This window comes from Miniopterus schreibersii (genome assembly GCF_964146895.1).
Source record: "Miniopterus schreibersii genome assembly, chromosome: 16".
NCBI classification, from domain to species: domain Eukaryota; kingdom Metazoa; phylum Chordata; class Mammalia; order Chiroptera; family Miniopteridae; genus Miniopterus; species Miniopterus schreibersii.
Genome location: NC_138116.1, coordinates 42,879,378 through 42,891,500, shown reverse-complemented (window position 1 = coordinate 42,891,500; position 12,123 = coordinate 42,879,378). Strand labels below are relative to the sequence as shown.

Below are 12,123 nucleotides of genomic sequence, written 5' to 3'. Positions count from 1 at the left end.
GAACACAGCTACAAAGACTCAGTGTTCTTGAGTGAAATTTGTTCTTATTTGCAATGATTTAATAATATTACATCCTCTCTTTCAGGTCACCTGGCTAGAGAGCACCCTTTGGAGACCACAACAAGTGAATACACAAACATCTGCAAAATACATGCTCTTTGGCTGTTTTATGAAATGACACCACCAGCTCAGTCCTAGAAACTAAGGAGTCACTTTGCATTTCTCGTGTTTCTCACCCCCACCCTTAATCCATCAATCCTGTCCTGTCCATTCTACCTTCTATTAATCTCTCCTATCGGTCCCCTCCTATACATCCCTACCACTATTGTCCTGACTCAGGTTCTTATTTTTATCATAACAGCCTCCTCATCTCTTTCCCCACCTCCATGCTACCAAAGCCATATTTGTAAAAAGCCAGTATGATCATGTGAATACCTTCTTTAAAACCTCCAATGGTTGACCACAGTCTTTGGGACAGTTCACACTCCATAAATGTTCCCTCACTTATACACAAATAAACCTTAGTTCCTGGGGTATGAGGCTAAAATTCCTGAATAATGAATTACCTTATATTAGATCACTTAATTTTCTTACCTCCTGCTCAGAGAGCCCATCAATAATCTCAGAAATCTCATGCTCACTTCTAGCAATAGTGGCTGAAAGACCGGCTCCCCTCTGCCCAACTCTAAGTATGAGAGAGAAATAATAAATATATTTAAAGGCTTTTATAAAGAAGACATATAAGTTGAATTACTTTTATAGAGATTACTTTTCTGAAAAAGACTTTTTTAACCAACTAGAAGTCAGAGAAGAAACCTAAATCACTCTTAAGCAATTTGCTTGAGTCATCTATAAAATTTGTAATAATTTAAATGCTAAGATTAAGATTTAAAGGTTACATGCCCAAGTTCAAATGGTAGAACTATTTATGGGAAACTTCTGGAAAACCAGTTATTGGTGCCATTTCCATTTCAAATACCAGTCTTTTGCCTGCCTTCCAGGGACTAGAATAGCAGGCTTAGAAAAATACATCAAACATTTTTAAAAAGGGGGGGGGGGACACAACCATCATCCCTCACAAAAAAATTAATCATGATTAAAAAGGCTTACATGACTCTTACTAATGTTTTAACTTTTGCAAAATACTGTTCAATAAAAGCAAAAACAAATCAGAAAATATCTTACCAATATCAAAGAATTTTATAATGAGTAACCAATTTAATATTGTTTGACTATGTTGGGAGGTATGAAGGACTACGAGATAGTGAAGTCTATTCTTATTAACTTTCTTTCCAAAGAAACGGGTATTTTCAAGAATTGAATCATTAATTTCAAAATATTCACTTAAATTTAGATTCAACATCATGATTAAATGTAGAAAATTAATATTAACTTCACTAAGACATATTCAAAACAAACGTTCTTTATAAACTCTTGATAATAAATCAGGTTACAATAAATATTGTGAAAGATCAAAAGTGTGACTCAAAGAAAACAGCACAGTCATTAAACACCAAAATACATACCGTTGAAATCTTTCTTGCTGTTCTCTTTGTTTTCGAATTTCTGGAAACTGCTTTTCATAGTACTCCCTTGTTTTGCTTTCCTTAGCTTTCCTCCGAGGATTATTTTCTATTCTGTCCACTTTTTTCTCCCATGCTTCCATGAGTTGATCATAACGTTGGCAGATTTTTTGTTCCTATTAAATATCCGTAGCAAATTAATAATTAAACAAAACTCTGTGATTCTGACACACCTAGTACTTTAAAGTACATGTTATTTCTTAAGGCTAAGTCAGAAGTACATTTCGCCTATGACTCAACTGTGAATGAAAAGCTGTCCTCGATCTGAAAGAGGAGAGAGAAAGGGAGTTCCATTGCCTATGAAGGATCCAACATGTAGAGCATATTTTGGTGGGATTTTTTTAATTAACAGGAAGGCTATACAAATTGATCAATGAGCTGATGAGCTACTACTAGTAACTGTCCAGCTACTTTCATTATTTTTCTGATAACGATATAACTTCATTGTCAAAAAAATGTAAAATTAGAAACAAAAACATATAAATAGTTCATAATCCCAATCACCCAAAGGCAACCATATTAATATTTTGTTGTTATCCTTCCAATGTGTCAGAGCAAACACACTTTAATCATTCCTTTATTGTTGGAGGTTTTGGTTACTTGCATATTTTTGTTGTTATAAATAATGTTATATAATATATTAACAAACATTTTTGACAGTCTGTGAAAGGACAGAAATTGATTGTACTTTATGATTTTAAAAAATCCAGCGAATGACATGAAATCAAGAATACTTTTAGAAAAATGAGTAATGTTTGATTTCATTTTATAAATACGAAAGAAAAAAGAATCCTCCTGCACAGAACTGTGTGTGTGTCTAATGACACACGAATAAAAAAAGTGTGGGAGGACTCATGAAAAACTGTTAGCACAGGTGGCATTAGAGAAGAGAAACTTATCTCCCTCATACTCCATACCCCCAACTTCCTAATCACTCTTCTCTTCTCCTGTGTTTCTTAGATCCTTCCCCTTCCCTCCACCTCTACTGCTATCTCCTCAGTACAGGCAAACGTCAACCCTCCAACCCTCGTCTAGGTTAAAGAGCCTTCTCATGTCTCCCATGCACTCTTTTGTTAAAATTATATTGTTCAATTACAATTTACATTCAATATTATTTTGTATTGGTTTCACGTGTACAGCATAGTGGTTAGACAATCACATAGTTTAGAAACAGGTCCCCAACCCCCTTTGATATTTCAAGTACCCACCTGGCAGGTTAATAGTGTGGCCAGATGCAAATTCTTAAAATATAAACCTAAACATTTCACTCCCTTTTCACTCCCTTGATTCAAACACTCAAAAGATACCCTCAGGATCTAATCCAAAGTCTCCTAGGTGACCTCCAGGGCTCTGTAGGACTTGGCCCTGGCTTTCCCCAGCAGCCTCATTTCTCACCACACTCCCAGCTCAGTCTAAGCCCCAGACATCTCTAAACCTGCGACACTCCCTCTACCTCCCAGACAGATCTTCATTTAAGCTGCTCCCTCTGCTTATTCAAGTTTCTGGAGTACTAGTTTTCCTATGAGACTTCACTTTATGATTCATACTTGCATTAGCTGTCCCTCTTATATGCTCACAGTCATCTGGATATCATTCACTACAGTATGATCATGGTACTGCAATTGCCTGCTGACTTACCTACCCCCAGTTACACCTTGGCTAAAACCATATGGCTATCCTGCTCACCTTTGTAAAATGGTAAGTGGAACAGAGTAAACAGCCAACAAATATTAAACAAATCAGTGAACACAGAAACTTTATAAGTACTCTATTGAAGTACAAAAAGAAAATCCACAATTACAACAAAATTACTGAATAGAAAAAATACTTAGTAGCTAATTTTTTATTTAATATTTGTATGTTCTTGGCACACACAGAAAAAAATTCAAGACCAAAGGACTAGGTTGGCAAATTAGAACATTAGAAGTTATACTCCAAATAAAAGCTGCTGACTCTTGAGTACAATTCATTGACTGTCAGGTGATTAAATGTAAGGTACAAAGTTCACTTCCGATGTGAATTAAAAAACATCACTATTTACTAAACAACTGAATTTAAATGAATCAAAAGTTTGTCTAAAATCAGTACGAACATGTTATGAAAATAAGAATACTGGCATTGTATTTTCTGTAATTTAATTTCCATGAAGACTATACTCACAAAACTTCTGGACTGCAAGTCATATAATAAATATGAAAAACTATCTAAATCTGAAAAAGCTAACCCTTAACTGACCCAGTTTCTAATGAGAGAACAGTAAAATGTAATCAGCATGACCATAACTTACCCACATTTGTTTGAGGGTTAAGAGAATAAATGTAGATCATCCTGTTTCTCTACCATATTATTTTAACTACTCACCATTTTCTTTATTTGGCTAGATGAAAATTTTATACACAGACGACCAAAGAAATTAATTCAATATGATACTAAACATGAATTATGATATCAAAATGTTGCTAGAATTAGATTTATATTTAAGTCACACCTATTTTTACTTTCTAAATCAGCAACCTTCTTTCAAACACAATCAAGAACCATTCTCATTAATAATGGGAAAGCAAATGCCTACATGGGCATGAATGGAATAGCTGTACAAATTTCAGTTAACAAGGATAGGACCTCACCCTTTGTTTTCTTGCATGATTTCTTCTTTTAAAAAATAAAATGAGTTTTTTCCTCATCACCTGGTTTCTAGAAAAGAAAAATATGGTTGTATGACATTAAGAAAAAGCACAATTTAATAATGCATTCACTTTTATTTTTCACAGACACTGAAAAACAAACAAAGATCACTTAACATATAATATAATCAAAATTAACATTAATTTTTCACGCTGCAAAATAAGACTTTTGCAATAATTAGAACTAAAATTTCCTCCCATTCTACAACCAGATTTCATATAAATACTGTAGTTCATTTTCAATTATTACATCCAATAATAAGGTAAATATTACTTTCAAGTTATAATTACATAGTTTTTCTTAAGAACCCTGGCGATATAAACATCTTTGTACATTCTGGAGGAGGGGAGGTAGAAGAGAAGGAAAAGCCTTTAAGTTACCTCCCTACTTCAGGATTGGTGCTGACCTCCCTTCTATGAGAATGTATACCAACATAGAGAGGTGGCTTCTGCTTTAAACAGAAGATTTTCTTCAACCACAGAAATGACACAATTCACTCTAAGAAGTAATAGAGGGCAATGCAACAAGACAGGAAAACTTCTCTTATATCTTAATGTAAGTTTCACTTTTTAAATTTGAAGCATTGTGACCTTCAAAAACAATGACATGCAGGTTCAAATAAAAATATTTATACCCCACCTACTTCCAGAAAGGATTTCAAGCTGATTATTCAAATATAAATACAAGGCCAAGGCAAGTAGAAGTAATTTTTTGGATTATCTGCCACTCAGGACTAATAGTGACACTGGCTCCACTCAAATAAGCATGGACAATCAGGAGCTGGCTATATGGAAAAGTAGCCAAGAGATTAAAAGAATTATTAAAATGTACATTTGCTATTTCATACAAAGCAAATGGCAATGATGAAAGAATAGCTACTGAATGATTCATAATGGGTACATGCAGCTGAGTAAATGATATTTCACAAGGAATTTCACACGTACAGTAGAAGCATCACCATCTATTCAGTTTGCTCTAATTGTAACTCAAAAGCAAATGACAATAAGTATAATTTTAAATGTCTCCTAAGAATTTAAATGAAGAAGTCAGCCAGTCAGTAACCCAGCTCAGGACAGTGTGCTAATTAAGCATTGCAGATAACATGAAATATATCAGAAAGAGCTGCTCTCCAGCTAACATTGGGGGGTAAAGACAGAACACAAACATAACTGAAGCTTTGTGGGGGAAAAACACTTCATTAAAAGTAGCCAACTATATTTTATCCAATATTCTTTTCAAAAATGTTAAAACAACTAAACAACTCTAAAACAAGGCATATTTCACATGACTTTTACCTAACCGAAGAGTTGTCAAGACCACAGTAGCATCTCACAGAAAAATTCTAAGTATATGACTTTTAATATGAACCACTTTCTTAACAAAAGTTAAAATTATTCAAATTTCAATATTTTTCATGCATACTACCATGCAAATTATGTCTGCCACCAGTTCTGCAAAGTAGTCAACTATTGTACATACTCTCAGTAAGAAATTTTAAAAAAAGATATATATGTGTGTATATACATATATATATATAGCAGTGTGCTCATTAGTAACTGTACTAGTAAATAACTATAATTTCTCATTATACTTAATAAAACATATAAAGTAGAAATATCACATTTTTGTTACAAAACAAGAGTAATTCACCTAAAATTCTCTTAAAGTATAATAATTTTTTTTTTAAAGATACCTATCTAGCCTCCTCTTAATTCAATCAGATCAAGAAGTTAGGTTTTCTTTTTTACTTATTTTCTTATTCCAAAATCCATATCCATAAAGGCCTGGTATCTAGGATGAGCAAGGCTAAGCAAACTACACTTTGGAGCAGTCTCCTCACCCAGGTGAGGTGACTGTGCGCTTCCAAGGCACCAGGACATTAAATGGCAGAAGGGTCTACAAATACCGTCATTAGCAAGAGTCATGGAAGGGATTTCCCTAGAATAGGATTTTGAATAATGATAAAATGATCCGTGGCACTTCTACTTTGCAATGGCAGATGTGGCTTGGTGGGGGACGGTGTCATCACTAGTCTTAAATGAAAAAGCTTCATTATCTTACTTCATCATGCGCCTTGCAGGTACTCCACTGAAAAAAAGACAAAACAGGAGGCAAAAAATTCAAGCCTCAAGGTAAGCCATTTCAATGTTAAGTATCCACCTTTTTTACTAGCAGATTATAAAACCAGCTAGTTTTATGCAATAATTTATTTCATTTTTTGGCCTCGGAAACTCAAAGCTGTTACCCCAACCCCCAAGAAGCCAGAGGAAGATAACATATAGTAAAATGACAGCAAATTACACAAATCTAAAACATACCAACACTATGTTATAATAATATGTCAGCAGATAACAAAAACAGTCTCTTTACAGAATATATGGTCTTTAACTGAGGAACTCCAGAGACGATAAATACTTACGTTTTGATGTTCTCATGGTACACCTTGGTATCTGATGGCTGGTTATAGAGTGGCTATAAAATAAATCAAATATTTATATATACAATGTTGTACATACGTCTATAAAGAGACAAAGAAACAACTTATATTTTACTATAAGACTAGATAAAGCACTAATGGGTCTACACAATGTATCCCCTACCAAAACCTCCAGGCTTTTGGGTTCCCTGAATAACTCTAATAATGCCACTCCTAGAAAGTTTATCAATCCATTGTTCCCCATAATAAATACATTCACTCAGATATTTTTAATTTTAAAGGCAAAGAAAGATTAAGCACCATCATCACCCCAACAGAATGATTCAAAGAGCTTTCTGTTTCTGTTCTTCTTCCTCCTTCTATGTGGATTAAATGGCTGCTCAAGATAATGCTTCTTTTCCAAGGTAACCAACTTCGTGCACCATTATTTCATTAATTTTTTTAATCCTCACCTGAGGATATTATTTTTATTGATTTTTAGAAAGAGAGGGAAAATATCACTATGAGAAACAAACATCAATCAGTTGCCTTCCACACATGCCCCAACAGGGGATGAAATCCACAACCTAGGCATGTGCCCTGACTGGAAATCGAACGGGCAAACTTTTGGTCGTGCATCATTATTTTAAAAGTGATCACAAACGTACTGCCCAGCTACATTCTTCTCACCCCAAAATAAGTAGATTGTATTCCATCTTACCCCAAGAAAACTAATACAAACTTTCTAGCACTAGAAACAAAAAAAGAAATTTCTTACTTACCAGTTCAACTTTTGGGCCAAGACCTTCAAATATTTTATGAGCTTCTTCTGCTTTTTTCTACAAAGACATTATACTGTATAACTAAAAGTTATATTACCTAAGTGCAAAATCACTACCAATGTAATAATATTTATCTAAAGAACAGTCTATAGTTAATCTTATCCTTATTTCCAAACATTCTTGTTGTATGATAGGCTAAAATACTATTTCTATTTTCATAATTTCCACACCAAATTCAGTCAAATCTTAACATCTGTACTGAAAGCACTACCTAAAGAACTGATAAATTCTCAATGGGGAAAAGGGGGACATCTATAATACTCTCAACAATAAAGATAAAATTTTAAAAAAAGAATTGGGCCCAGCCAGGCATGGCTCAGTGGTTGAGCATCAACCTAGGATCCAGGAGATCTCGGTTCGATTCCTGGTCAGGGCACATGCCTGGGTTGCGGGCTCAATCCCTGGTAGTGGGCATGTAGGAGGCAGCCAATCAATGACTCTCTCTCTCTCATCACTGATGTTTCTCTCTCTCCCTCCCTCTCCCTTTTTTCTCTCTGAAATCAATAAAGATATATTTAAAAAAAGAAAGAATTGGTAAATTCTTAAAAGCAAACATATATTAATTCTGAGAGAGGGAACAGAGATCCACAATTAGAAATGAATCCCTCATTTATACTGCCAGCTAACTCACATGTGGGCTTCACTAAGGAATACTGCTAAATGTATCTAGAAGTTTTCGAGTGAAATCAAAGCAAATTAATTCTCACAGGGTGGTAATATTTCTTTGCATTTATTTTCCCCAGTATAACGCTCTTCCCATAAAATACTTTGGAGGGCTGTGATGTATTCTCACATCACAAGACAGTTAGTACATGTAGATAGGTATGAGTTCATAGAGATCATATATTTATTTCACTAATGATCTGTCAACTCCTCTCCCTATCGTAATAAATGGCTAAGTAGTTACCTAAGCAACAGACTAAAGATTTTTCGAGAAGAGTGTGACTACCTTGTCCATTTTAAAGAAATCTGGAAACAAATATATTATTCCAGGTTTAATATAATCCTAATAACAGATCAATTAACAAGTGATTACTTGCTTTGCATAGCTCTTATTGCCTCATTAATTTTTTGAAAAATGCTTGGACAATATATCTTTTTCTAATTGTTACTGTTATAAAAGTAGTCAAATTTTAAATCACTCATTAGGAGTAATTTAATGTTATCTTCCAGAGGTTGTATTATAGTTGCAAGTATTTTCTTTTTTTCAATTTAACTTTATTGTTGAAAGCATTACACATGTCTCCTTTTATTCCATATTGACCCCTTCTACTCTGCACTGGCCCCCTGCCTCAGGCATTAACGTACTAATCAAGGTATACATGTAATCCCAGCAGTGTTTCTATTTGTGTGTGATTTATGCTGCATCCAATATATGCCAACAATGACAGGTGAATCATAGTGATCTTAAAATATTCTTTACCAGAACAATTATTAGAAATATATGTTTAGTTAATATGCAATATGGTATCAAAATCATTCAGCAATTATTTAAACCCCAGGTAACTTGATTACCATCACCTATAAATGACAATCTAACAACTCTTGGGGAAAGAAGTCTGCTCATGTCCAGAAAAGCTTCAAAAGGGCTACATCATTAAGGGCCATATAAAGTTAACCATAAGCAACAAAGCTAATATGTATTGAAATGACCGACTAATAAATATAACTGATAACTGAACAGTAATGTAGTTCATAAGGAACTAGACAAAGTGAAAAACAAAACAAAAAAATTAGTACTAGCTTATCTAATTCAAAACTATACCTGAACTGTACTAGGTTTGTATGGGGGGCTGTTTATCTTTCATGCCAGTTTAGTTATATCTATTGCCTACCAAGGCAGAATTTAAATTATACCATGCTATTCCCTGGTCTAGTTAGTATTTCATGCAAAATTCAAATAGTGACATATTGTCTTTATGAAATAAAATCACATGTCAAGCTGTAGATAATAATTTTTTTTAAATAACTTCAGCCTGTAAAGTAAGTATTTCTCTATCCCCTATACCAGAATATATACTATTTAGTATGGTAAATGAGCTAGAGTATTGACTCATTACCAACAAATAGTGTTGCTTCCCATCTAGGCTTAGCCCAAGTTAATATCACAAGTCCTTCAAACTACACCAGCCAAGAACACATATCTATTATATTTTAAGACATTAGTTTTACTTTTGTACCCTCTGTTCAAATGCAATGAACTACTAGATAAGAAAAGCAGTTTGTTTGTTAATCCTGTAGGAATAAAATATGTTTTTTGCTTAACTGCATTTATAAAAATGAGAGCATAGTATGTAAATCTCAAATTAAAATTACTCTTAGTTACAGATGTCAACCTCAACTGAACTATTCCCTTGCAGAAAAGCATATTTTCCAGGGATTTCTGTGTAAAACCAAGCTCAGAAATGGCCATAAGGTGTTTTTTTGCTAGATATTATGGTGTTTGAAATCAAGACAAAGTGATAAAGTAAAAAAAAAAAAAAGAAAGAATGAATCCCTCAAACATTCTAAATACTTCAACTCATAATGTCTTTAATGAAATTTTAATAATTAAAACACCACAAAGTTGTCAATCTTTACTGTGGTAAGCCAAATTGATTTCTTTGAAGAACAGCTTATAATAAGCTTACTTTCTAGTTACAAGAAAACTTTAGCAATAACCCTAACAATAGAGGAAACAACTAGTCTGAATTACTCAAGTGTTCAGTAGTAAATAAATGTTGGATAATATATATTTTTTTACATGCTATTTTCAAAAATAAAATAAGTGCTATCTAACAGAAATCGTCCTTTAAAAGACAAGTGAAATATAACAAAATTCAATACTGAATATATTTAAACTAGAATTATATGATAGCAAATGTCTCAGTGGTTCTCAAATCTCCCCTTGCTCCCAGCAGTCTCATTAGTAACAATGGCCCATTGCCTGCTGCAGACCCCACCTCACTGCATCTTGGCTAGGAAACTCTCCAGGACTTTTGATATGATATGCAAACGGAAATGGAGAGCAATCAGTACTTCTCAAGCGTAAAGAAAGATGTTCCCTTAAAATAAACATTCCCCTTTCCATCTCATTTATCAATCACAGTCAGTCAAATATTTTTTTAGTATATATTATGTGAAAAAAATATGTTTAACCATCTTAGGAAGCACAAAATAGTGTAATAAACTTTCCAAACTCCAAGAAACTTAAAAGGTAACAAAGATGAGAAATAAACATATCAAAAATATCAAATACAAAACTATAAATATATCCATTAAATTTGCATTAGCAAATCCTATTTCTATAGATAGTTTTTAACACAGGATTTGTTAACCTTGGTACTATTAACATTTTGGGCCAGATATCTCCTTGTTGTGAGGGCTGTCCTACGCACTGTAGAATATTTGGCAGTATGTCTGGCCTCTAGCCAACTATATGCCAGTAGCCTCCACTCCTCTGCCAAGTTATGACCATCAAAATATTATCTGGGAACTATTAATATCAAGAAGCCAAAATGTAATTATAACAAAATTCAAATTTATTAGTTTTAGGTGCATATTAAATAACATTCACATTATCATTACAGATGATAAATTTGGAAATATCTAGCACCTACAAATTACTCTCTCTAGACCCAACACTCACCAGTTTTAAAATTTGCTTTCTCAAGGCACTCTACATTAGAGTCTATACCAAGAACAGGCAGGCTAAGTGGAATTGTACCTAAGTAATACTGAAAGACAAGGGAGCAAAATTATCTTATGGCAAATATTTACTAGTATACTTAAGTTTTGCAAAATTTTATTAAATATTTTATTTCCTGTTGCTTAATTGCTAAGAACAGATTAACCTATCAATAGTTTAACAGAAAAATTTTAATTTAAAACCCTCACATTTCCGTATTATAATTTTTATCCTAAGTCTATAGACAAAAGTAATTAATACTTCAAATATATGTTGAGTATATTCTGGACACTTGCTACACCCTAAGAAAACAATGAATAAGACTGCTCTTCCTGGAGTAGGAAGAGAAGGGGTCTTGAAAGGCTTCGTAAAGAAAATGATTACTTAAGCTGGGTCTTGAAGGACAAGTGCAATGGATAGAAAAGAAACAGACAAAAAAGACAAAACACAGGAACACCTGAAGTCACAGGCAACATAATGGGGTAAAGATACTAACAACTTCAAGGAAACATTCAAAGCCTGTTCTGGCAGGGTATCTCTAAGAAAGGAGTGACAGGCCAAGGGCCAGGAAGGTAGGCATGAAGCACTGATAAAAAGTTTGGGCTATTCTGTAGAAAATGGGATATCATCAAAAGGTTTTATTTGGAGAATCACATCATGGGACAAATAAAAAGGTTGGATTAGAAGGAAAGAAGACTAAAGGAAGGCCCTGGTTGGTGTGACTCAATGGTTAGAGCTTCAGCCTGTGCACTGAAGGGTCATGGGTTCGATTCCTGGTCAAGGGGACGTACCTTGGTTGCAGATTTGCTCCGCAACCCAAGTCTGAGTACATGCGAGAGGTAACCAGCTGATGTATCTCTCTCTCTCTCTCTCTCTTTCTCTCTCTCTCTCTCACTCTCACTCTCACTCTCATTCTCTCCCTCCCTCTCT

The 12,123-nt window shown here is 34.0% G+C and overlaps 1 protein-coding gene across 25 annotated transcripts in view; it reads right to left on the bottom strand.

The window, feature by feature from the left end:
• Nucleotides 1–12,123, bottom strand: part of NCOR1 (nuclear receptor corepressor 1) — a gene marked incomplete at its 3' end in the record, with an annotated part of 194,618 nt that overhangs the window by 104,226 nt on the left and 78,269 nt on the right. For 17 of the 25 annotated variants that reach the window (XR_014000470.1, XR_014000471.1, XM_081161018.1 and 14 more), the window contains exons 7-12: nucleotides 7,467–7,523; nucleotides 6,688–6,740; nucleotides 6,330–6,356; nucleotides 4,211–4,277; nucleotides 1,527–1,699; nucleotides 595–685 (exon numbers count right to left, since the gene is read on the bottom strand). Coding sequence is in view for 23 of the 25 variants with exons in the window: in XM_081161018.1 (XP_081017144.1) it covers nucleotides 595–685; nucleotides 1,527–1,699; nucleotides 4,211–4,277; nucleotides 6,330–6,356; nucleotides 6,688–6,740; nucleotides 7,467–7,523 (468 nt within the window). Of the gene's footprint in view, nucleotides 1–594; nucleotides 686–1,526; nucleotides 1,700–4,210; nucleotides 4,278–6,325; nucleotides 6,357–6,687; nucleotides 6,741–7,466; nucleotides 7,524–12,123 lie in introns of those variants that run through there. The other 8 variants (XM_081161020.1, XM_081161022.1, XM_081161021.1 and 5 more) reach the window with 2 other exon arrangements.